This window comes from Heloderma suspectum, chromosome 6 (genome assembly GCF_057233095.1).
Source record: "Heloderma suspectum isolate Gila_16-S chromosome 6, 16-S_ref, whole genome shotgun sequence".
Lineage (NCBI taxonomy): Eukaryota > Metazoa > Chordata > Lepidosauria > Squamata > Helodermatidae > Heloderma > Heloderma suspectum.
The window spans coordinates 692373-717788 of NC_139463.1; the positions used below are offsets into that span (position 1 = coordinate 692373).

The 25416-nt window shown below is 54.1% G+C and overlaps 1 protein-coding gene across 1 annotated transcript; it reads left to right on the forward strand.

Annotated features, from left to right (window-relative positions):
- Positions 1–3671: 3671 nt before the first annotated feature.
- On the forward strand, positions 3672–24160 carry TMPRSS4 (transmembrane serine protease 4). Its single transcript, XM_084807091.1, has 14 exons — positions 3672–3819; positions 4826–4897; positions 5000–5188; positions 5636–5685; positions 6357–6390; positions 15802–15915; positions 16262–16414; positions 16547–16676; positions 19276–19380; positions 20111–20188; positions 22292–22458; positions 22718–22816; positions 23382–23524; positions 23867–24160. Exons 1-14 carry the CDS (start codon positions 3672–3674, stop codon positions 24158–24160), a joined length of 1776 nt encoding a protein of 591 aa, XP_084663217.1.
- Positions 24161–25416: the final 1256 nt, after the last annotated feature.

The following is a 25416-nucleotide window of genomic DNA, read 5'->3' on the forward strand; positions in this document are numbered from 1 at the left end:
TGTTCCCGGGTTGCAAATGGAGGCAAAAAGGTGTGTGTGTGCGCACGCGCACGAGATAGAGCTTTGGTTCTCCACTGAGAGGGGTCCTGGGGATTTCTCTCTCTCATGCACATGCACACACACCAACCAGGAGGCCCTAATTTCAGATGGGGGCTGTATGTGGGAGTGAGGGAAAGGTGCTCTGGCGGTGGCCAGAGGCAGACCTCCACGTTAGCATTATGGCGCATCTTCCAAGCCTTTGGAAGAATGTGGGGCTGAGTCTGTGAGGGCCAAAGGCCAGATTAAGCCCTCCAAGGAGGGAAGGAACTCTCTTTGCTCAGGGTGGGCTGGTCCTTGGAGGCCACGGCACAGAAAGCTGAAGAACACGGTGAAGGGCCCTGCTAGGTCATCCAGCCCAGTGGCCAACAGTTGCCAGCCTCTGGGAAGCCCACAGACAGGCTGGGCAGAAGGCTGCACACACACCCGTCCCCAGCACATAATATTCCGGGGGGGCTGCCTCTGGAGTTCCGTCAAGTTTTTGTTGCTGCAGATGAACTTGGAGATTCCTTCCCTGCTGGCTGATGTAATGTAGCAGCTGCAAAGAGCACAAGCTGTGAAGTCTCCCATTCAAATCTCACCTCTGCCATGAATTCTCAAAGCAACTTTGAGCAAGCCACTGCTTCTCGGCCTCAGTGTGCACACACGCGCACACCCTCCCTCCCTCCCTGCAACGTGGGGATAACCATACAGGGATGACCTGAGGAGCATAAGAAGATAATGTACATGAAGCACCTTAAATGCTCAGAAGTGCTACCTAAGTGCAAACCACTCTAGTACAACGAGCAGTAATATCACGGAACCTACAACAAGGCAGCCAACAAAAGGAACCAGGGAATGGTTGGCAAAGGTGCCAGGCCTTCCAGTGTCTGCTGGGCTGGAGACGATCAGCTGGAAACCAGACGCTGCCTGGTCTGGCTGTGCCCGGAGGTAGCCGGGGGCTCCCAGTAACGCTGCAGTTAATACTCTGCCAGGGAGGGTATCTTTAGCAAGCCATGCAGGCAGCCCATTTCCCCAGCGTGCGGCTCATGCATACGCCAACCCGCACCACTCGGATGGAAAGCAGAGCAGCTCTAACTACCTGGGCTGCCTCAGATGTCGTGCTGGGCAATCTCCGAGGAGGGTGTCCCAGTGCTAAGGAGGAGTCTTCTGGGGCCCCACAAGAGGGACCCATTCTGCTTGGTCTTTGTGTCCCCAAAGGGATGGAAGTGCCCCAAAGCACTGGCTGAGATAAGTGCCATCTCCTCCCAGTGTGGAGAGGCAGTGAAGAAGAACCATCCAGCCAAGACAGCCCCCTCTGCCTACCAAAGTGCCCGAGGTCCCAGAAGTGCCAGGGACTCAAGCATGCCCAGCATACTGTTGGGTTGGCTGTTTTCTTTTTTACATATTTCTAAAGGGACCCCCCCTCTTTTTCTTTTTACTGCTTTGCCCTGGCTTGGGGAAGCTTTGTGCAACTTGCAACCTTCCAAGCAGACCCCAGTTTCCAAGGCCTCACTCCTCATGTGGCCCCTGGGGTGGGTCCACTGGGGGCTGCTGCAGTGGAGATCATGTGTGGAGGGTGAGGGGCAGCAGGTGTCTCCCAGGGCTCGGGGGCACAGCCCCAAGGGCCAGGGCTAAACACCGTCCCTTGGCGGAAGGGCTCCTCTGAAGCTGCCCCCGAGGGAAGCCAGAGCTGGCAAGGCTTTGCTCTCCCAATGGCCCCTCTCTCCCTCCAGATCAGAGGCCCCTGGCCAAACGGGGCTCCCCCAAATGCAGGCCACCTGCGGGGAAGCAAGCCACGAGAAGGACAAGAGCGGAGAGGCATCTGTGGCTTGGAGGATGGGCCGAGCCCCCACGCTCTTGGCATGGGCACCCATGTGAGGAGGCGGGCAAGGCAGCGGGCCCAAGGTGGCTACTCCCCGGGCCGGCTTCTCTGGGAGATGGCCAGGTGGCACGCAGTCCCCTGATGAGCCCAGCCACAGTCCAGGGCCTTGTTGCCATCCAGCAGCTGACAGACGTCTCTGGGTGGGTGGGCGGGCGGGTGGGCAGGGGCCCTGCCCCCTTCCCTCAGGAAAAGACGGCTGTGATCTCAGGGCTGGCAGTAGCATCAGTTAGGAGCACAAGACAACAGGATCAGGCCAACCTCTCCAACGCCCCCCCCCCCCCGTCGCCAGATTGCATCAGACGTGGCCCCAACACCAGGGCAACGCAGGGCACGGCGAGAGGGGGAAGAGGCTGAGGGCAACTGGCTCACCGTTGCACTGGGGGGGCCCCCGGGAGCGTGCGTGGAGACTGCCAGGGCACTGGCCACTCTCCCCCTTTGCCCCGAGGGGGGGCTCCTTCCCAAGCAGGAAGCCGAGTGTGGCTCCACCGGAATATGTGCCTGGCCGGGGGCTGGCGGGGAGCCTTCCCCAAGGGACCCTTGCTTGAAGGCAAAGCTGCCTTCCCGGCAGCCCCTCCCCAGCCTCGGGCCTCTTGTTCTGCCCACAGCCAGGCTTCCCTCGACCCCCCCGGAGGGGGGAGCCTCCCCGGAAGAAGACCGCCGCAGCCGCGAGCAAAGGGGCAGCCCCTCGGCCAGCTCTTCTGCAGCGTTCTGAAACTGGAACTAGCCCACCGCCTTCCTCTGGAGGCCGCCCTGTCCCCGACCCGCTCAGCAGCCCAGCAGCCAGCCAGTCTCCACTGCTCGCCCCGCCACGCGCGCCCCGCTCCCCCTTTCCGTCGGCCGCCCGCCGCCCCGCGCTGACGGGGCCGTCCCTCGGGCAAGGGAACGCGGCCCGAAGCGGCCCGTAGGCGGCAGCAAAGGCCCCCGCTCCGGGCTGCCCGCCCGGCCCGCTGGCCGGGCCTGGGCGGCGGGCCAGCGAGGCCCCGTTCTCTGTCCCGGCCCCGGCTGGGTCTCCCGGACGTGTGAGGCAGCTGCGGATGCATCCAGCTGGAGCGGACCCTCCACCGGAGGAACTGCACAGCCAGGGCTGCCCTCCGGCCCCCTCCCCTTTCTTCCCAAACGTTGGCAGGGGTGCAGGATGCGGAGAAGGCGGCACCGTCCCGCCGTGTTCCCTCCGCAGAAGGGCGTTTCGACCGCAAGCCACCCTGCCCTCCCCGGCAGGTCAGCCCGCTCCACGTAGGGCGCGGGGGGGTCAGACTCTCTGGGCCCCAGATTTGGGGTCTGGGCATTGATTTATGTCTGTCTGCACAGGCAGGTTGCCTTCCTGGGGACGACACAAAATGAAGCTTTGGCACAAGAGACGTAGAAATAAGGGATGCTAGCAGCTAATTAATCACCAGCGGGAACTCAGCCACCCACCCAGCTAGCAGCTCCCGTGCAAACCCAGGCCCTTCCTTCGTTATTCTCTGCGCGTTGTTTGTTTATACATTTGCATTCTGCCTTTCAGCATGATGGCAAACAACACAATGTAAAAATACCAGTTTAAACCACAGTAAAACAATAACAACTAAAACGCAATAAAAATAGTATAAGCAGCAAGAGCCCATTGAAAGGTCAAGAAAATGAAATTGTCATCAACAGTCAGCTTAAGGCTAGTGGAGCAGGTGTCAGCGGAGTCTCCTGGGGAGAACATTCCACAAACGGGGGCATCACTAAAAACCCCACCCCCTATCTACCTGCCCCACTTCTGAAGTCAGGGCCACCTGGAGCCCCCATGAAGATCTTAAAGAATGGGCAGGTTCAGACAGGGGAGGTGTGCCTTCAGCTGCCCCAGCCCTATGCTGCTCAGGGCTTTCTTGGTCCAAGCCAGCACCCTGAATTGTGCCCAGAAACAAACGGGGAGCCAGGAGGAAATGTTCCCTGTGGGCAAACTTTGTTCCAGCTGGTCAGTTCCAGTCAATAATCTGGCTTCCCATCCTGAACCAGGCAAAATTGCTGAGCAATGTTCATGGGCAGCCTGACACACAAGACACGGCAGCAGTCAGTTCCAGATGTTACTAGGGCACAGATAGCTGTGGCTGTGCTGTTTCTAGTACCACTGAAGCCACGTGTGCCTCCAAAGCAAGGGCAGAATTAAGAGCATCCTCAGGTTGCAACCGTGATCATTCCATGGTAGGGTCCTTAAATGAGACCACCTCCTTCCTGGTCAGCTGACCCACTCACCAATAGCATCTTCATCTTGTGTGGACTGGCATGCAGTCTATTAGCCCTCATCCAGCCCATTACTGACTCAAAGGTACCTATTCAGCACATCGGCTGCTCACATGACTCCAGTGATGAGGGGAGAGAGAACTGAAAGTCCTCAGCATACTAATGACATCTCACTCTGAATTTCTGCATAGGTCCTCCCAATGGCTTCATGTAGATGTCAAGCAGCCTGGGAGACAAAAGTTGAGACCTGCAGGCCAACAAGTCTCCCAGTACCACCTTCCAGAAGCGAGCTGTCATGCAGGGACAGGATTGGTGGAGTGCCGTGCCAGCCAGCCAATTCCCAGTCACCCAGCTGGTCCAGAAGGGCAGCATGGCTGTGGCTGATGCTGGGATTGAAAGCACTTGAGAGGACCAGGAGAAGCCATGGGGTCACCCGCCCCCTGCCCCCTCCCTGCAGAAGTTGTCCATCCAGGTGGCTTCAGGGCCAAGCCCAGGTCAGAAACCACATCAAGATGGATTCAGATTGTTCTCCCATGCTGGGTGGTGGCGGTGTTCCGCCTTCAGGTGCCTGTTTGGCATCAACATGGGCCTCACATACAAATGCCAGGCCTCACCTGTCACGGCAGAATCCAAGGGTTGCAACCAGCAGGTAAATGAATGCTCTCGCCCAGGACCAAAAGGGACCCTAAAGCAATGATCGATGTGCTGTTTCTGCAGCAGCAGCAGCGCTGGAGAGGCTCTTGGCATTGCTGAGCAGCCAGTCTGAGCAGGATGTGCTCGGGCCCTTTGGTGAGCAGGAAGGGGGCTGTCCTCCCCAAGGGTGGGGGCATCCCTCCTGCGCCTTGCGGTGGTGTGCAAACACCTCTGTGCTCCAGGGCCTGCCTGCTGCAGGTGAGCTGACGCCGTCTCCTAGCAGCAGCCCTGCCTGCTTTTCTCTGGAGCGCTTGTCTCCAGAGCTCCCCCCGCTCTGCCCCCAGCCACCACTCTGCTCCTCCTCCTCCTCTTCCTCCCTGCTGCTCAGGCAACAAGAACCCATGATGGAGAGAAGCGGGAGACCCAATAACGGCCTCCCAGGCCAAAGTGAAGCTGGAACAAGGCAGCACCCAAGAAGCTGCAGCTTGCTGCTCAACCACCTGCCTGATCCACGTGGGCCTGGGGTACAATGTGGAAAATGGAGGGCGTGGCCTCCCTCTGGGGCAAGGAGTTGATGTCCAGGGGACTTGGCATTGCATGAGGTGAGAGGGGGAGACCTGGCTCGCACCTCCTTGCTATTGGTAGCCAGGAATCACAAGGCTGCAGCAGCAGGTGCTGGTCACAGCTGGAAGTGGGCAAGAGTGCCCTCTGGACTGGTTCGCATGTAACGACAACCCAGAGTACAGGTTGAGCATGAGCTGGTAATGAATCATGGGTTGTTGCTGAATTGTGGGATATTGCTGCAAAGCCTGCACTATGGTTTAACTATGGGTTGTTAACCACAAACAACCCAGAGTTCGCAACCCGACAATAAATCATGGTTTCTCTTCCTAGGTTGTTCATGGTTAACAGCCTATAGTGAAAACATAGTGCAGGGTGTGGATGTAACAACATCCACATTTCAAACAACAACCCAGTAAACGAGTCCAGAGAGTATTCTCGCTCACTGCCCTGCTGTGACCAACACTTGCTGCCACGGGCTCATGATTCTTGGCTTCCAATAACCAATACACTGAGAGCCAGTGTAGTGTAGTGGTGAGAGTGACGGACTGGGAGCCGGGAGATCCGGGTTCTAGTCCCCACTTGGCCATGGAAGCTCACTGGGTGACTTTGGGCCAGTCACAGACTCTCAGCCCAACCCACCTCACAGGGTTGTTGTTGTGAGGATACAATGGTGAGGAGGAGGATAATGTAAGCCGCCTTGAGTTCCTTGCGAGAGGGAGAAAGGCGGGGTATAAATGCAATAAATAAATAAATAAATAAAATACTATTGCTGCTAGTCCAACATATTCAGAGCAAGCCAGGCTGCTTCTCCCACCAGTACCCAACACAACCAGTCCAGAGCTATGCTCCGCCCTCCCTCCATCCCTCCACTGCAGCTTCTGCCCGAGATTTAAACTGACCCAAGGAGCCCCTTGGATTGCTCCACTTCATCATGAGCCCCACCCTGGAGCCAGCGCCTTTCTCCCTCACAGCCCGCCCTTTCCCTGGCTCTCTTGGCTGCCTTGCCCCTGATGGCCTCTCCCTCTTGATGGCCTCTCTTTCTGCTTTTCAGGACAAGGACACTGAGCAGCCACTCAACGCCAGAGGTAAGAACATCAGAGGAGCCCTGCAGGTGCATCAGGCCAAAGTCCCATCTAGTCCAGCATTCTGTTCACACAGAAGCCCCAATGGGAAGCCCACAAGCAGCACATGAGCAAAGTAGCCCCCTCCCAGTCAGGTTCCTCAGCAATTGGTATTCAGTGGACTCCTGCTTCCAATACTGGAATAATAACAGAATCATCATGACCAGCAGCTGCTGACAGCCTTATCCTCCACAAAGTTGTCTAATCCCCTTCTAAAGACATCCAAGTTGGTGGCCATCATTACATCTTAGAATCATAGAATAGTAGGGTTGGAAGGGGCCTACAAAGGTCCCCACCACAGACCTTTGTCGGTAAGGTGATGTCTCTGCTTCTTACTAGGGATGTACGAAAGTCACTTACCTTTCCGCGGATTATGTTCGGGGGGGGAGGCGTTCTGTCCCTCCCCCCCGGAATCCTCGACAGCCAGCTGTGCTCCATGGCAGCTCCATGGAGCAGCCAGCCAGGCCCAGGCCAGAGCCGTCCGCAGCCGGATTTACAGCCACAGAGGGCTCTGGGTAAAAAACAAAACAAAAAAAACCCGTGTACACACATGGCGGCGGCTACAGCCACCACCATTTGCATTCCTTATTTTTCGCCGTCTTAGTCTATGTAAATATTTACGTAGACTCTTATGGCGAAAATAAAGGGGAACGCAAATAGCATAGCGGGCGCTATTTGCGTCCCTTTTTGATTTGCCGTTTTAGCCTACGTAAATATTTACGTATTAAATTAAATAGCCCGTTCCCCTTTATTTTCACTGTAAGAGTCTACGTAAATATTTACGTAGACTAAGACGGCGAAAAATAAGGAACGCAAATGGCGGTGGCCGTAGCTACCGCCATTTGCGTGCGCGTTTTTTTTTTTGTTTAACCCAGCCATGATAGGCTACGTAAATCTTTACGTAGCTAATCACGTTTCTGTAAAAAAAAAAAAAAAACAACCCTCCAGACTGCAAATGGCAGTGGCAGCAGCCGGTTGGAAGACCAGCCGCTGCAGCCGCCGCCGCAACCGCCGCTGCAGCCTTCCGGAACATCCGCCCCAGGTAAGTCTCGTCCCGGGGGGGATTCGTGGGGGGGCGGCAGGACGTTCCACCACAGATTTTGGGGGGCTGAATACACTCGGCCTCACTGAGATCCATGGCGGAATTCTCTGAAATCCCTACTTCTTACTATGCTGTCTAGGTTTGCCATAGCTTTCCTCCCAAGGAGCAAGTGTCTTTTAATTTCATGGCTACAGTCACCATCTGCGGTGATCTTGGAGCCCAAGAAAATAAAATCTGTCACTGCTTCCATTTCTTCCCCTTCCATATGCCAGGAAGTGATGGGGCCAGATGCCATGATCTTCGTTTTTTTAATGTTGAGTTTCAAACCAGCTTTTGCACTCTCCACTTTCACCCTCAACAAGAGGCCCTTTAGATCCTCTTCGCTTTCTGCCATTAGGGTGGTATCGTCTGCGTATCTGAGGTTGTTGATAATTCTCCCGGCAATCTTAATTCCGACCTGTGATTCATCCAACCCAGCATTTCTCATGATATAGTCTGCATATAAGTTAAATAAGCAGGGCGACAATATGCAGCCTTGTCGTACTCCTTTCCCAATTTTGAACCAATCGGTTGTTCCATGTCTGGTTCTTACTGTTGCTTCTTGACCCTCATACAGGTTTCTCAGGAGACAGGTAAGGTGGTCTGGTACTCCCATCTCTTTCAGAATTTGCCAGAGTTTGTTGTGATCCACACAATCAAAAGCTTTAGCGTAGTCAATGAAGCAGAAATAGACGTTTTTCTGGAATTCTCTTGCTTTCTCCATGATCCAGCGAAAGTTGGCGATTTGATCTCTAGCTCCTCTGCATCTTCGAAACCCAGCTTGTACTTCTGGTAGTTCTCGGTTCGCATACTGCTGAAGCCTAGCTTGTAGGATGTTGAGCATAACCTTGCTGGCATGTGAAATGAGCGCAATTGTACGGTAGTTTGAACACTCTTTGGCATTGCCCTTCTTTGGAATTGGAGTGTAAACTGACCTTTTCCAGTCTTGTGGCCACTGTTGAGTGTTCCAAATTTGTTGGCATATTGAGTGCAGCACTTTAACAGCATCATCTTTCAGGATTTTAAATAGCTCAGCTGGAATACCGTCATCTGTGCTAGCTTTGTTGTTAGTAATGCTTCCTAAGGCCCACTTGACTTCACTCTCGAGGATGTCCGGCTCAAGTTCAGTGACCGCACTATCATGGCTATCCGGGACATTCAGATCTTTCCTGTATAGTTCTTCTGTGTATTCTTTCCACCTCTTCTTAATGTCATCTGCTTCTGTTAGGTCCCTGCCTTCTTTATCATGCCTGTCTTTGCACAAAATGTTCCCTTGAGATCTCCGATTTTCTTGAAAAGATCTCTAGTCTTTCCCATTCTGTTGTTTTCCTCGAATTCTTTGCATTGTTCATTTAAGAAGGCCTTCTTGGCTCTCCTTGCTATTCTCTGGAACTCTGCATTCAGTTGGATATATCTTCCCCTTTCTCCCTTGCTTTTCGCTTCCCTTCTTTCGTGAGCTACTTGTAAAGCCTCATCAGACAGCCACTTGGCTTTCTTGCATTTCTTTTTCTTTGGGATGGATTGAGTTGCTGCCTCCTGAACAATGTTACGGACCTCCGTCCATAGTTCCTCAGGCACTCTGTCTATCAGGTCTAATCCCTGAAATCTATTCCTCACCTGCACTGTATATTCATAAGGGATATGATTTCGGTCATACCTGAATGGTTTAGTGGTTTTCCCTACGTTCTTCAATTTAAGCTGAAATTTTGCAAGAAGAAGCTCATGATCTGAGCCACAGTCAGCTCCAGGTCTTGTTTTGACTGTCTGTATAGAGCTTCTCTATCTTTGGCTGCAAAGGACATAATCAATCTGATTTCGGTATTGACCATGTGGTGATGCCTATGTGTAGAGTCGCCTCTTGTGCTGTTGGAAAAGAGTGTTTGCTATGATCAGCGTGTTCTCTTGGCAAAACTCTATTAGCCTTTGTCCTGCTTCATTTTGTACACCAAGGCCATGCTTGCCTGTTGTCCCGGTGATTTCTTGACTTCCTACTTTAGCCTTCCAATCCCCTATGATGAAGAGGACATCTTTTTTTGGTGTTAGTTCTAGAAGGTGTTGTAGGTCTTCATAGAACCGATCAACCTCAGCTTCTTCAGCCTCAGTGGTTGGGGCATAGACTTGAATTACTGTGATGTTGAATGGTTTGCCTTGGATTCGTACTGAGATAATTCTATCGTTTTTAAGATTGTACCCCAGTACTGCTTTTCCCACCCTTTTGTTGACCAGGAGTGCTACTCCATTTCTTCTAAGGGATTCTTGCCCACAGTAGTAGATATTATGGTCACCTGAATTAAATTCTCCCATGCCTGTCCATTTTAGTTTGCTGATTCCCAAGATGTCGATGTTCAATCTTGCCATCTCATGTTTGACCACCTCCAGCTTACCTTGATTCACTGATCTGAAATTCCCGGTTCCTAAACAATATTGTTCTTTACAGCATCGGATTTTCTTTTCACCACCAGATACCTCCACAGCTGAGTGTCCTTTCGGCTTTGGCCCAGCCACTTCACTCTTTCTGGCGCGACTTGGAAATTCCCTCTGCTGGGAAATTCCCAGTAGTATATTGGACACCTTCCGACCTGAGGGGCTCATCTTCCGGCGTCATCTCTTTTAGCCTTGTGATACCTTCCGTGGGGTTTTCTTGGCAAGAATACTGGAGCGGGTTGCCATTTCCTTCTCCAGTGGACCACATTTTGTCAGAACTCTTCACCATGACCTGTCCGTCTTGGGTGGCCCTGCACGGCATAGCTTATGGCTTCACTGAGTTACGCAAGCCCCTTCGCCACAACAAGGCAGTGACCCATGAAGGGGAATATAAAAGTATGCCCTTCCCTGATTCTCTCCATTCTACCAGGTTTCCATTGTGTCCACTGTATCTCTGCTCTCCATTAAAACCAAGCACTCCAACCCCTTATCTTGGCTCGGAGGCTTCTGGCATTAGCACAGAAATGCCCGTACATGGTGTCCCTCTCCAAATGTCTCTGGCATGTACATCTTCCCCTTCAGCTTTTCCCCAGCATCTCCAGGTAGGGCTAGGAAAGAATCCTTCCTGAAACTCTGGCTCAGGACAAGGAGCTGCCTCTGTTCCTAAATGGCCCTGAACTGCACAAAACAGATTCGCCTGTCCAATCTTTGGAGGGCTGTAGCGTAGCGGGAGAGCCCCTGCTCTGCATGCCGAAGGTCCCAGGTTTGATTCCCCAGCTGCATCTCCAGGGAGGGCAGGAAAGGCCACTGCCTGAAACCCTGGGGAGCCATTGCTGCCAGCCAGTGTTGACGGTGCTGGGCTGAACGGACCAATGGTACGACTCGGTACAAGGCAGCTCCTGTGTCCCTTGCTTCCCTGCAGCCGTTTGGCCGGCTGGCCGGCCGGCTGGCATGCCCTACCATACCTTCATTGCTTAGTTCTACTCCAACCCTGTCTAAATGATCAGAAATATGCTAACCCTCATCCCCTGCGGGTGTTTGAGACTGGACACTCTCCGGCTCCTGCCAGCTTTCCTCCATGGGTGACTTTAAAAACTACTCTGCAACCTTGTTGATGTTAAGCACCAGCAGTCTGGTTCCAGCTCAGGTCAGTGGAGCCTGTCCTTTGTCTGTAGGCCCCGCTTGTTGCAAAATATTCCCCAGTGCAAATCCCTCCTCCCAACACCAACACCTCACCCAGGCCTTGAGATGCTCCTTCAGCTTCACCTGTCTAGCTAGCCCTGCGCCTGGATCAGGTGGCTATTTTTTTATTTGCCATATTTATGGACACCTGTCAACGTACGTTCTGTGGTGGCTTACAAAATGGCATTTCAGAGAAAGCCTCATTGGAGGTCCTGGATTTCAGCATCCTACAAAGCAACCCAAATTTTGCCTCCATGACTACATTTCCTCATGTCATTGGTGCTGACCACGGAATTCTCCCCAGCACTAACCACCAACCTATCTAGGAGAAGGCTAACAGCTGCTACCTTCATGCTAGGATAGCAAGCCACCAGGAAGTCCATGCTCCCAGCACAAACCATCTCTCTGTGTTTCCAGTGGCTGAATTGCCCACTACCAAGGAACCCTGTCCCAGCGCCCTGGAGGCATATCCTTGCTGTGAGAGGGCATCAGTTTGTCCCCCAAAGAACGAGACCCCTTCCTCAGAGGGACACATTTCTTCCCCAAGTCCCTCATTCTCCCTGACATAAAAGGAGCCACCACCCTGGGACTGGGATGTCCCTGAGGCCTCTCCCAAAGACCGCTTCTCTTAGCTTCTGCAGAGCTGCAACCTGGGCTGCAAAGGAACGACGCCTTCCCTCAGGGCCAGGAGCTCATTGTACCACACACACAACTTCTGTCCAGTGGGCAGATAGTTGTGCCTGTGGCACTTGGCGCAAAACAGTGGGTAGCGGCCCCCACACCTCTGCCAGCTTTCTGCTTTCATAACTGGTCTGGTTTATTGGGCTTTGAAGTTGAAGTTCTGGAAGCTCAAGATGGGGATGTTTGTTGGTTTCGACTCCTTGCCCTCTTGCTGAACTGCCCTGGTACATAACTCACCTGTCTGCTTACCTTCTTACCTCAACACTTTGTCGCTGGAGCTGAGATATGTCATCCGCTAGGGCTCCCCTCATGCTGGTAGAGTTGGGTTCCCTCTCAAGCCTCTCTGAGTTTGATGCCCCTGGCTAGTTTCCCTCAATTTGTGTTGTAGCCACTTAAATTAGAAGGGTCTTTAAAAACCAAGGGGGTGCATGGATCAACTACTGGGCCACACTATACCCTAGCGAGTGGAAATGTAAAGGGGGATTTTGGTCAGTTGAGCCTCCTGGGAGTGGACAATGAGTGGGGATTCAAGAGAAGCAGTGGGCAGTTTGTGCCTCTTTGGGTCTGTAACGTCTGCCTATATACCGGCCCCAATGTACACTTTGCGAAAATTACACTCTAGTTTTTAAAACTAAACTAAAAATGGTATTTTATATTGCCCCGAGGTCAATACTTTAGCTTATAAGATTGGGGCAGGGGGATCCAACCTGCAAGGAAGCCATGTTGTCCACCTGCAACCCACTTCTTCCTAATCCCCGACGTGTGTGTGGTGGTTGGGTTTACTCAGTGGCATTGGGAAAGGCACTTTGCACAGGCACAGACGTGGCCCCTTCTTCTTTTGTATTTCTTCACACATCCCACGGTTGAGTTTCGACACTGAAAATAAGTTCTGTCCTGGTTGCATGGGGATCAAGGCTGGAAGAGGTTTTAATGCAGAGTCAAAAGCAGTCAAGGGTCAAGCCAGTAGGGTTCACACAAGGAGCCCAGCAACAGGCAAAGAAAAGTCCATATTAAATCACAAGTTGATCTGGGGCCTACTCACAGGTCTGGCAAGGCCAAGGCCAGGCCAGGCAATCAGGGGACAGAGCTGATATAAAGAGGCTATTCCAGCAATGTGCTGAGGACTGAGGCTTATCTGCTGGAACTTCCAGGACCCCACCCAGGACTCAGCTGCAGCACATCACAGGCCTCTGGATGTTCCCCTCTACTCAGCACTGGTTATAGAATCATAGAATAGTAGAGTTGGAAGGGGCCTACAAGACCATCGAGTCCAACCCCCTGCTCAGTGCAGGAATCCAAGTCAGAGCATCCCTGACAAATGGCTGTCCAGCCTCGTCTTGAAGGCCTCCAGTGTGGGAGAGCCCACCACCTCCCCAGGGAATTGGTTCCATTGTCGTATTGCTCTTACAGTCAGGAAGTTTTTCCTGATGTTCGGCTTGAATCTGGCTTCCTGTCACTTCAGCCCATTATTCCGTGTCCTGCACTCTGGGATGATGGAGAAGAGATCCTGGCCTTATTCTCTGTGACAGCCTTTCAAGTACTTGAAGAGTGCTATCATATCTCCCCTCAGTCTTCTCTTCTCAAGGCTAAACATGCCCAGTTCTTTCAGTCTCTCTTCATAGGGCTTTGTTTCCAGTCCTCTGATCATCTTTGTTGCCCTCCTCTGAACCCTCTCCAGTTTGTCTGCATCCTTCTTAAAGTGTGGTGCCCAGAACTGGACACAGTACTCCAGATGAGGCCTAACCAGTGCTGAGTAGAGGGGAACTAGTACTTCCCGGGATTTGGAAGCGATGCTTTTATGAGTGCTGCCCAAAAGAGCATTGGCCTTTTTTGCAGCCACATCACATTGTTGGCTCATATTCAGCTTGTGATCGAAAACAATTCCAAGATCCTTCTCACTTGTAGTTTTGTTGAGCCATGTATCGCCCATCTTGTAACTTTGCTTTTCATTTCTTTTTCCTAGGTGCAGAACTTGGCATTTGTCCCTATTAAATGTCATTCTGTTGTTTTCTGCCCAGCGCTCCAGTCTATCCAGATCACTTTGAATTTTGTTTCTGTCTTCCAAAGTATTAGCTATCCCGCCCCATTTTGTGTCATCTGCAAATCTGATCAGCATTCCCTGCACCTCCTCCTCCAAGCCATTAATAAAAATGTTGAAGAGCACTGGGCCCAAGACTGAGCCCTGCGGTACCCCACTCGTTACCTCTCCCCAGTTTGAGAAGGTCCCATTGATAAGCACTCTTTGAGTCCAATTCTGTAGCCAACTGTGGATCCACCGGATCATTGTTTCATCTAGCCCACTTTGAGCTAGTTTGCTCATCAGGATATCATGGGGCACTTTGTCGAAAGCTTTGCTGAAGTCGAGGTATATGATGTCTACAGCATTCACACAGTCTACAAGGGAGGTGACTTGATCAAAAAATGAGATCAGATTTGTCTGGCAGGAGTTGGCTTCGAGTCATCACGGCATTGTTTTCAAGGTGCTTACAGATGGATTGCTTTCTGATCTGCTCCAGAATTTTCCCAGGGATTGATGTCAGACTGACTGGTCTGTAGTTCCCAGGTTCCTCCTTTTTACAGATAGGACAACATTAGCCCTCCTCCAGTCATCTGGCACTTCCCCCGTCCTCCATGATTTCTCAAAGAGAATAGACAGCGGCTCTGAGAGTTCTTCTGCCAGTTCCTTTATGACTCTAGGGTGCAGTTCATCTGGCCCTGGAGATTTGAGCTCATTCAAAGTAATTAGGTGTTCCTTGACCATATGCCTATCGATCTCAAGCTGCAATCCTGCCCCTTCATCCTGCACTTCGCCTTTGCCAGGGGGGTCATAGACCCTCTTTTGGGAGAAGACTTATATTCAACCTTTTCTTGCCTTGAGTGGATTTTGGTCGGCACTTATCCAAATGCTGGTAACCTCACTTTCCCTGAGGCAAATCTATCTCACTACTTGATTCAGACAGCACCCGGGGTCTCTTGCCCCTGCGGTCCTTTGCCAGTAACACATTTACACATTTACACTTCCGTAACTAAGGGGGATTCTTTCCACACCAATTCAACCAACAATCAATATAGGGGAATTGATCCCATTGCCCATTATTCACCACATTTTTATATACAGCATTTACAAGATTTACATCGAAGGATCCTATGTCTGGCTAACTAATTCCAAATGCTGGCCAGTCCAGTTGGCAAAAGAAGGTCAATTTACCCTTGGCCATCTTAACTCTAAAATCTCTTTTGAACTTCCTAAAGTTCTTGAGCATGCATTCCAGTGGGGTTGCGGAGTTTCCTTAACGGGAGCTACCTGACCCCATTGTGCCTACCTCTATTCAAAACCACACACGGAGCCTGACAAACCTCAGATGCTCCAAGGCAACTCAAACAGAAAGACACAAGGGAAATCAAATACTTACTCCGCCCAGCACCCTGGTGCTGTCCCTTTGGACCCGTTCAGCCTGGTTGACTCAATCAATGGAGTCCACGCCTTTAACCTCCCGGGTGTCCTGACCCCCATTCTCTGGTGCCGTGGCAGACCTCAAAGGCAGTCTGGCGCGCCCCATGGGCACCTTCGCTGGTCTTGTCGTTTGACCCCAGGGTGGTCCAAGGGGACTCCTGACTAGCTCGCCAGATGGTTGCACAAAATGCTAGTGTCACCCCCTGGAGGCTAGTCCAATTTGCCCCAAAGAGGAGAGTCCACTTCAGGCTGGGTCCAACTCGATTTTATTGTTTGCAAACAGTTCAACAAAGGAGCTCACGCTCAAAAGCAGAGTCGACTCTGGGCAACTCCTGCACTAGTTTTATCACCTCAGTTTGCATTCCTTAGCTAGCGTGTCGCTTTGATTGCTTGCTAGCAGTTTGCCTGGCTACCTTATCTTAGGGTTACTGCTCACTCATTCCAGGCATGCGCAGCTCTCACAATACTATGTGCTGCTTAAGACACATACAATGGCTTTTAGGTTACATTTTTACTACAGCCTCACCCCAACGGTTTCTCTCTGTGTTCACAGATGTTTCTGTCATGCAAGAGGCTCCGACAGCCAAGCAAGCGTTCCTGCACATTGGCGTCCCCGTCATTGCAGCCCTCCTGAGCGTCACCACTCTCGTTGCAGTCGCCTTCCTCAGTAAGGGCGTGCACCCTGCATAGGCAAGGCAGGCCTCCTTGTGCCTCTGCTGACAGCCCCTCCCCACCCCCTCGCCCATGCTGCCTTTGCTTTGAAACACGAGATGCAGAGAGAGCCAGCAGCGCCCACATATGCATTCCCCCTCGGGACCCATCCCACCCAGCCATGCCAGGCCACGCGCCCCGGCCTGTTCATGCATCATGTCACATGCCTCTCAGCTGGCATCAAGGTGTGGGGCCAGCCAGGCTTTCCAGAGAGTCTACATGGGGTTCCAGCCCTTCCCCAGACTTTAGAGTGTCCTAGGACACCCCCCCAAAGTCACTCACTGTTGCTCTCCTCCTCCTAGTCAAGATATCGGTGGGGTCATACTACTTCTTCTGTGGCCAGACCTTCAAGTTCATCCCCCTCAACCTTCTGTGCGATGGGCAAGTCGACTGTGCCTGGGGGGAGGATGAAGCCGGCTGTGTGCAGCAGGTGCCTGATGGCCCCCCAGTGGGAGGTGAGTCCTTGGCTTGGCCCCAGAGGGAGGGAAGCAGGTCTCTGGGCCTGCAGCTGTTGCTGGAGCAAGGATACTCCAGGCCAGGAAGCCACGGACTGACTGCCTCCTGCTCCTCTGCTTCTTTCTCTCCAGTTCGCCTCTCCTGCGACAGATCAAGCCTGCAAGTGCGGAACAGAGAGACAGGCGACTGGGCCTGGGCCTGCCATGATGCATTTGACTTCACCATGGCCAAGGAAGCATGCAAGCAGATGGGCTACAGCAGGTATGGGCAGATGGCCCTGAGGCCAAGGCCGAGTCAAAGTCTCCCCACCACCACCCTGCCTTCCTAAGCACAGATGTCCTGCAGAAGCATCCAGCCACATTGTGGCTGAACAGGGCAGGATCCTTCCTAGTTGTGCCAAAGAAAGAACTCCAGCAGGTGCAGTGGGTCTCCACCCCCCCACACAGACACATACAACAAACCTGCCAAAAGCCCTTCTTCTGCACAACAGTGAAGGACAGGGGGGTCGGGGACTCAGCTGTCCTCCCTTGGTATCAGGTAATTTTATTCTCCGCTATGCCTACTACATTTCCCAGAATCCCTCAGTTTTAGAACAACACAGTCTCACTTGGGACATGCTGGAATTCTCCCTGCCAGTCATCAAGCTGATGGCAGGCACAGCTTTGCCACACAATGCCCCCCCCCCCGATCCCGAGCTGTTAACAGCTGCAGCACAAGCAGAAACAAGCAGGGGTGGTTGGTGACTTCCGTCACCAGCTCAATGCATCTGTTCCCTTTCTCCGAGCAGCTAAACCCAGGGCAGGCCATGCAAACGGAGTCATTCCCCCGACGGCCCTCTTCTGGTCAAGGTGCAGCCCCCAGAATGTGCTTCCTTCTGGCCAGGACTGCAGTGATGGGGGGGCAGGGATGAGAGAGCAGCCCCCCTCCCCCCCCAATTGGAATGCAGCAGCCACCGCCTGTGGGTCCCTGCTGTCTCCTTCTCTGCACGGCAGCCTGCATTCTGGGGCTGGCTGCCTGACAGCAACTGCTGCAGCCCCACAGCTGCCGTTTTTGGCTGCAGCATCTCAGCCCAGCCAGATCCAGCCTAACTGCCAATCTCTGTCTCTCTGCCAGGCTTCTAAGGCATAGTGAGGAGTCTCTGAGAGACACGGACAGGCAGATTTTGCCTCACTTTGGTGCCCCGCACCATCTTGCAGCAAACAGAGCAGCCAGGGAAGGCTCCTAGTTGACTGAGGAGGCTTCCAGATGGAGGGCTCCTCGTGCGGACAATCAGAAGGCCTTGCGTGGCTCCTCTGTCACTTCCTCCTTAACGGATTTTCTGTGGGAGGGTTCTGCATAGAAGATGTCATCTGGACCTTTCCATGAATGAGGCATAGAGAGGGCACCATAAAAGCCTCATCTGGAACCACCTCTGGTCCTTCAGCTCTGGATCCTCCTACGTTTCCCAGATGAAAGCAGGGGCACCCTAGCACACTGTTCTCACCCCATGCATCACTGCCTGAGCTGCCCCCTTCCCCCTGCAATGACATGCTGCTGAAGAAGTCTGTCCTTGTCCTGTTGCACCTGGCCCACAGGTAAATCACCTGCACATTTTCTGCAGCCGAGAGTGTGAAACTGATCGTAGCAGTTTAGAACGCACGCAGCTTGATCCCAGGCTTGTTTACTTGGAAGTGATGTCCACAGAGTGGGATGGGATATACTCCCAAGTAAGGATGTCTCCAGACAGACGGCTCCTAGAACTACGGATCAAAAGGCATTGTGCAGTAATCCTATTGTTTCCTCTTTATAATTTTTTTTTGTGATAAGAAAAAAGGTAGAAGAAATGGAGGGAAAACATGGGAGGATTACAAGATGAAGACAATCTCGTCTGGACTTCCATAAAATTCCATGAATAAGGCAGGGCGATGGCAGGATGAAGGCCTCACGTGGACGCACCCTAACTGTGCATAGAACCACAGCCAAGAATCTCACAGTGGACCTAGTAGTGCTTTGGGCATAGTTGCCCAACTCGAGTGCATGGACTGTTTGGGTCGGTTTCTGGAGTATGGGAGGCAGGCATCTTGTGTCCATCTGCACGGATGCATCTGCACTTGCACCAGAAGGAAGATGTGCCTCCTCCAGAGAAGGGGCTGTTATGCGCATCAACAAAACTGAAGGAGGCATCCCCAGCAACTCCTTTCCAAATGGCAAAATAGACTGCCTTTGGCAAACAGGGACCCGCCGCCACCACCACGGGAGGGCCTGAAGTTAGCTGCTAGTGCCATGATGAAGTCAGTCCATGCACACAAATCTGGGGGTGGTGGGGAATCCTTCATCTGAGCCAGAACTTAGACCCAGATCCCATTTCAGCCCTGGAATATGAGAAGTAAAGAAATGTGCCTCTGAGCATATGCAAAGTCCATTTCTCTGGCCTCTGAGTGTGTTGAGCTGCTTCCAAGTCAGACCATTTCAGGGCCAGGGCCAGGGCCAGGGCCAGGGCCAGGCCAAGCAAGAAAGAAAGTCACTTCTTTCTATGGAGAGGAGGCTTTGCAATATCTCCCTCTCTTTCATCACTGAGTACAGCAGGATCCTTCTTGGGGAGCAGTGGCAGTGAGGGCAGGGGGAGCGGATGTGTGAGCAGCTCAGCCATAAGACTCCCTTCCCCAGCCAGCCTCTCTGGAAATGCACCGCGCTCTGGTCACCTGCTGTCTGACTGCAGCCCTCCAAACCGTGTGCCAGGCCCAGCAGATCCAGCTGCAAGGCAGAGGGTGGCCTACCTGCCCTCTGGTGTCCCTTACACCTATGGAAGTGTTTGCGGGGGGAGGCTACAAGCCCCTGGATCATGCCACTGTTGTCACCAAGCCCCTGGCCTGTTTTGCAGTGCCCCCACCTTCAGGGCTGTGGCGATTGACAACACACAGGGGCTGCCTCTCACAGAGGTTGTTCTGCAGCATGAGGAGCTCCGTTGGCAAGACTTCTCAGGAAGGTGAGGCACAGCAGCGGGGTTGGGGGTGCTGCTTTCTGGGAGGGGGGGCAGGGCCTGGCTTCTGCCTTCAGAACATTCGTCGACTAATCCTCCCCCCACACGCACTCACGCCCTGCCATCGTATTTCCCCTCCCTGCCCCTTACAGAAGAGGGCGAGTGCCTTGCAGAAGGCCACAGAGCCTCCCGGCTGCGGGCTGCCCTGGCCCTGCACCTCATCCCTCTTGTTCCAGCCAGCACCCAGCCTCCACAGGTAGCTGCCAGGGGCCCAGCAGGGCCCGCCGCGAATACATTCATGGTGCCACAACAAGAAGGTGTGCAAGCGCCCCTCGCACCTGTTGTGGTGGCACAACAGAAGTGTTTGCAAGCAGGTCAGCAGGACTGGGTGCAGGAAGGAGGAGCCCAATGCTGGCCAGCCCCACCAAGATGAGCCTGCCGGGGGAGGGCAGGGCAGGGCAGGGCAGGGGGCTCAGGGGCCACCTGGCTTTCAGTGGCCAAAACGTGACCAAGCCCAGGGGGCAACGGTCTTTCTCTGCTGTGCCCACAGAAGGCTGCACAAGGCCCAGCGTGATTCAAACTGTTTTAGTTGTCAGGGCGGAGGCAAAGGGATGGTGATCTAGGGTGACCAGGGGCTCGTACAGCTCTCCTTGCATGCGTGAGGCAGGCAGAATTGTGCAGCCTCCTGACCCACCAACACCAGGCAGTTGCTTTCAACCGGCCCTCTTTGTTGCAGGCAGTGCCTCTCCGGCCTCCTTGTTTCACTCTCCTGCTCCAGTGAGTATGACGACACTATTACTGTAATTACAGAACAGTAACCACACATACAGCCTCGATTCAGCAGCAGCCTGCAGCCCACAAAGCCAGCTCACCTGAAGACCCAGAGGGGGAGTGGCTGGATCTGTGGGGGCACCATTCAGGGTGCGATTTCATTTGGGCGGAGCTGCCCTGCCCAGCCACAACAAGGCATGGCGTGTCCCTTTCTGTATTAGGATCTCTGGGGGAGGGAGAGTACAAGTGCGGGGGAGATTGGGCAGTGGTGATGGAGTCAGGGCACCCATGGGGGGCACAGTAAAGGCCTGGGGGGTGCAGATTGAGCACCCCGATACAGAAGGACAAGTCTTGCTGAAAGAGACTCAACATGGCTTTTGCAAAGGTAAGTCCTGCTCTCACTAACCATTAGAGGTCTTTGAGAGTGTCAATAAACATGTGGACAGGGGTACCCCCTATGTGGGAAGAGGTATTTACTTGGACTTTCAAAACGGCTGTTGACATTGGAGAGCTGTAAGGACCTGAGGCCTTTTTGACCACCTCACGATCCTACTTCGAGTCACCAGGCCAGGTGCTTTGGTCAGTGTCTGTCCTCACACGGCCACCTTTAGGCCCTCACCCACAGCCCTCCGTTGGTGTATTGTGATGCTTCACCACTCTCTCAACTGTTGCCACCAAGAACCCTTTTAGAGCGGCTTTCTTCCTTTTGGGTAGCACAGACCAAGCAGCCGGCGTGTGGGGGAAATTCCTCAAAACCCTCCCTAACAACTAAAAAGGAAACAGTCTTTTAAAATTGAAAACAAAGCAGGCTTATTTGGTACAATAGGACTGGAAATAGGAACTGGGTTGGGATGAGGAAAAGATATCAGGAATGATGATTAAAATAAGGCAATATTATAAACTGCACAATATAACTCTTGCTTTTAGTTCTGTATTCAAAACCTCTCACACCATTTGACACACTCTCTAACCCACAGACTATCTCACTAGATATTCCCACTCTTTTCTCCCAATCTAATCTCAGACTTATCTACCCCCAGACTGATCTGACCCTCTAGAAGCCCCCCACCTTTTTCTGCCCGAGCTGTCCTCCAATCACCCTGCATTCGTTCAAACTCAGCCACGCCCCCTTTCTTCCACTTGCCAAACTGTCATTCTTGCCCCCACTGCCAAACCCCGCCTCGCACTCGCCTGTCAATCACTCCAGATGCATACTAGCTACCATACATGTATACAAACCTTTACTGTTGACATATTGTGCATGTGGAATTGCCACAAGAGCGATACCTGGGTCCTGCTCTCATTGGCCCAGCCAGCATCTGGCTGCCTTTGCTACTTTTTCTTCCTCTCGGCTGTTACCTAGAGGGGGCTGTAGTCTGGGGCAGGTGCTGGGGGCACTCAAGCATCCTGGGGCTTTGGGGGTGAGGTCCCAGGGTCCTTTTTGCAACAAATGCAGGTTTGGAGAATGACTCCCAGCTTGTGGAGGACCTCTACTCCCCCTCCGCGCCCCTCCCCCAGTTCTGTGTTCTCATTTGGGGAGGGCTCGGATCCTGACAAGCTGGGGATAGAGAGTTTCTCAGATTCTCTGTGTCCCAGCAGGCACTTTGCAGGGAAGCTCTCTTGCTCTCATCCACATCAGAGATCCAGCTCATGATGAAGTTTGCCAGCTTTTGCACTGGCTCCTGCTCCTGTTCCTTTAACAGGAGCTGGGCTGCAGCTGTGAGTCAGTGATGGTGCTCAGCTCCACTCACCTGCCAGTTCCCACAGGCCAAATGGCCATTCAGGGCCCAGGAACCAACCCAGCCAGCTGATCTCCTTTCCCTGGCCCTCCTGCCCATGCCAGCCACCCGGATTCATAGAATCATAGAATAGTAGGGTTGGAAGGGGCCTACAAGGCCATCGAGTCCAACCCCCTGCTCATTGCAGGCATCCAAGTCAGAGCATCCCTGACAGATAGCTGTCCAGCCTCGTCTTGAACACCTCCAGTGTGGGAGAGCCCACCACCTCCCTGGGGAACTGGTTCCATTGCCATACTGCTCTAACAGTCAGGAAGTTTCTCCTGATGTTCAGCCGGATTGTGTCCTGCTTAGCGCTCCTCTTGCCATTAGAGGGGAAGGACCCACCAGCAGCCTCTGTCTGTTCTCAGGAACCACCTCTTGACTGAGCAGTGGCAGGTGAAAGGCAGCTCTGAAACCCTCTCAAGCGCCACGGCTGTTCCTGTGGAGAAGGTCTTTGTCATCGACATCAAGTCCATGTTTCCCAAAGACACAGACATTGCCCTGGTCAAGCTGCAAGCCCCCTTGAGGGCCCCAGGTAAGAGAGTGTCGCTCTTGGCCCCTGAGCCGGGGAACAAAGGGAACTGGCTGGGGAAACAGCCACGCCCAAGGTGCTGCTGCATGAATGGAGCTGTGCCCCCCTCAAGTGCACATACAGGTGGCCACTCGTGTCTCTGGCCAGCCCGCTCAGCTAGGACAGGAATGCGTCGCCCCTGCCAGACTGAGCCCCCTGCAGGCCTGGCGTGGCGTTCAGGGCTCCCCCTTGCGAACTCCAATCTCTCCCTCTCTCCCTGCAGCCACGTCTGTGAAGCCCATCTGCCTGCCCTTCTTTGACCAGGAAACGGCCCCCGGAGCCTCCTTGTGGGTCACAGGCTGGGGGCACACCAGGCAGAACGGTGAGTTTGCTTCCACGCGTGCGTGTTCTCCTGACTGAGCAGAGGGATCCCACCTCTTCTGCGGTGGAAGGCCAGGCCAGGCATTTGGGTCTTGGCTGCAGCTCCCTTAGGACCAAGCGAGGAAGCAAAGCTCTCAATAAGACACTTGCCTTTGCCCCAGAGCTCCAGCAGTGTCCCCCATCTGGGTGCAGCTCCCCAGAGAGACCAGCCACAGAGACCAGCAGGTAGACAAGTGCCAGCCCAGCTGAGGCAGCCCCAGGTCTGCTTCAACAACACAGAAACGTTTGCCAGCCCATGTGAGATGAAGGGATTGTGGGTGCTCTGCTGCAGGGCGGTCCCCTCAAAGGCAGTGCAGTCTTAGTGGAGCAGGACCCCAAGGGGAGGGCCAGCTGGGAACAAACAGCTCTGACCATACATTTGGGAGTGGGGGTGCTGGGATGGGCAACCGGAACGTTTCAGAATGAAACGTGGCCTCTGGGCCACGGCAGCTCAAGCCCCTCCTCATAAATGGGCTTCCTCCCCCTCCACACTCAGGACCAGAATGTAAGGCTTGTCCCTTTCACAGGTAAGCTGTCCAAGATGCTGCAGCAGGCAGAGGTGGAGTTGGTCAGCATCAGCACCTGCAACGTAGCTGATGCCTACCAGGGGGAGGTCACGGGAAAGACGCTTTGCGCGGGCCGCAATCGGGGCAGGGCCGACACCTGCCAGGTAAGCAAAGGTCAAAGGCCTCACCTCTGCTCTGCATGTCCAGCTCAGCAGTCCCAGCAGGGGAGGTTTGGGGGATGCACCTGCTCCCCTTTTCTAAGAACCAGGACAGTGATGCTGAGCTGAGCTTGGAGTGTGGGTGGGGCTGACATGGGATGGGACGAGGCTCAGCCAGCCTTTCAGGCAAATTGGGAGGGCTGCTTGACCTGCAGAGCTGTTGGCCTCCCAGACTTCTGTCTGCACACACTTGAGCAAAGAGGGGCTCGGCTGGGTCTCGGCCACCTCTTACACAGAACCCTGCACACTGCTGGCAAGCAACGGCGGCCGCTCTGTCTTCCCACCCAGGGAGACAGTGGGGGGCCGCTGATGTACGAGCAGGAGCAATGGCACGTGCTGGGCATCGTCAGCTGGGGCCATGGCTGTGGAAGCCCCAGCACCCCAGGAGTCTACACCAAAGTCCAGGCCTACCTCAACTGGATCTACACCATCCGCAGGGTCAGTAGCATTCCTCTGCTGCCCTGCACCAGTGGGGCGGCTCACGGCTGCCCTTGCACTGGGAGCACAGGACGCCAGCGGGTGGCTGCAGGGGGCAAAGGGATCCTCCGAGGAGAGGCTTCTTATGGCTGCCTTGGTGACTAGCAGGCCAGGGTGACGGGTCTTCCTCTTTCCAGTCAGAGCCCTGAAACATCCTGCACCAACCTTTGGAGCAACGTGTGTAGGCGAGGGAGTCCTTCCAGCCATGCTGCAGCCTCCGCTGGGGACGCAGGGAAGCTCAAGGGGCCAGCTGAAGGGAGGGGCTCTCGGCAAGGGGCAGGCGGGGTTCCCAGAGAAGGCCTAACCGTAGGGCTGCTGCTGCCGCGGTGGCAGAGCAGACCGAGACAAGGCCACTGGGAGCCCTTTGCCAGCTGCTCTGCTCCCTGGCCTGTTTCCTGCCAACTTGGCAGAGCCTGGGCAACAGGCACCACTCGTTTCCCTGGGACCGGACACGGACAGCAGGAACAGCTGCAGAGTGGGCCGGGCCCAGGCCTGACCAGGGGCACGCAAGCGGCATGGCCAGTGCTCTGCCCGCCTCTGTGCCTTTCCACTGTCTGTCTGCAACTCCTGGCCTCAGACCTTTTGGCTTCTGCTCACTTCCGCTTGAACCAGTCCAAGGAAGCCCAGTCCAGCCCAGCAACCCTTTCTCCTGTTGCACACGGACAGATGCCTCTGCCCCAAATAAATCAAGGAAGGATTTGCACTGTAAGGCTGTCGAGTCCCTGGCCAGACGGGGCTGGGCTAGGAGTGCTGGTGGTTGACTGTGCCTCCGTTTTGGCATTGAGAAGAAGTGGGGGCTTGGCACAGCTTGAGGGGGAACTGTTGTGGAGGAATCCCCCCCCTTTCCTCCCTTGGCAAAAGCACATCCCCCTCTTCTCTGGGGAGCACCTCGTGCACCTCAGCCATAAGGAGAAGCGGGGCTTTGAAGCATCGGACACAATGGAGAAGCCAGGCCAGCTGGGGCTGCGGACCAGCAAGAGAGGGCAGACGGCCCAGGCTTGGGGTCAGGGCCCAGGAGCCCAGCAGCCCCACGTGCCCCTGTGCTGCCCCCCAAGAGATACAGTAGCTGCACTGCCTCCAGTTCTCAGCAGCAGCAGGAGGAACAGAGGACAGGTGAATGCAGCACCCCTTCCCCAAGGGCATGGAAGACAGCAGGAGTAGCTCTTGCGGCCTGGCCAAATCCAGACCAGCCCAGGTCCATGGGAGGGGGGTGGGAGTGGGCTCCTCTGGAAAGTCTGGCTCGGGGGGTTGCCCCACATTTGGTGGGGCCAGGTGATGCCACGTGCCTGTCCCCACTCAGGACCAAGAGAGAAGCTCCAGGGCGGCTCCCTGAGTGTGGCATGCTCTAACCCAGGGCCTGC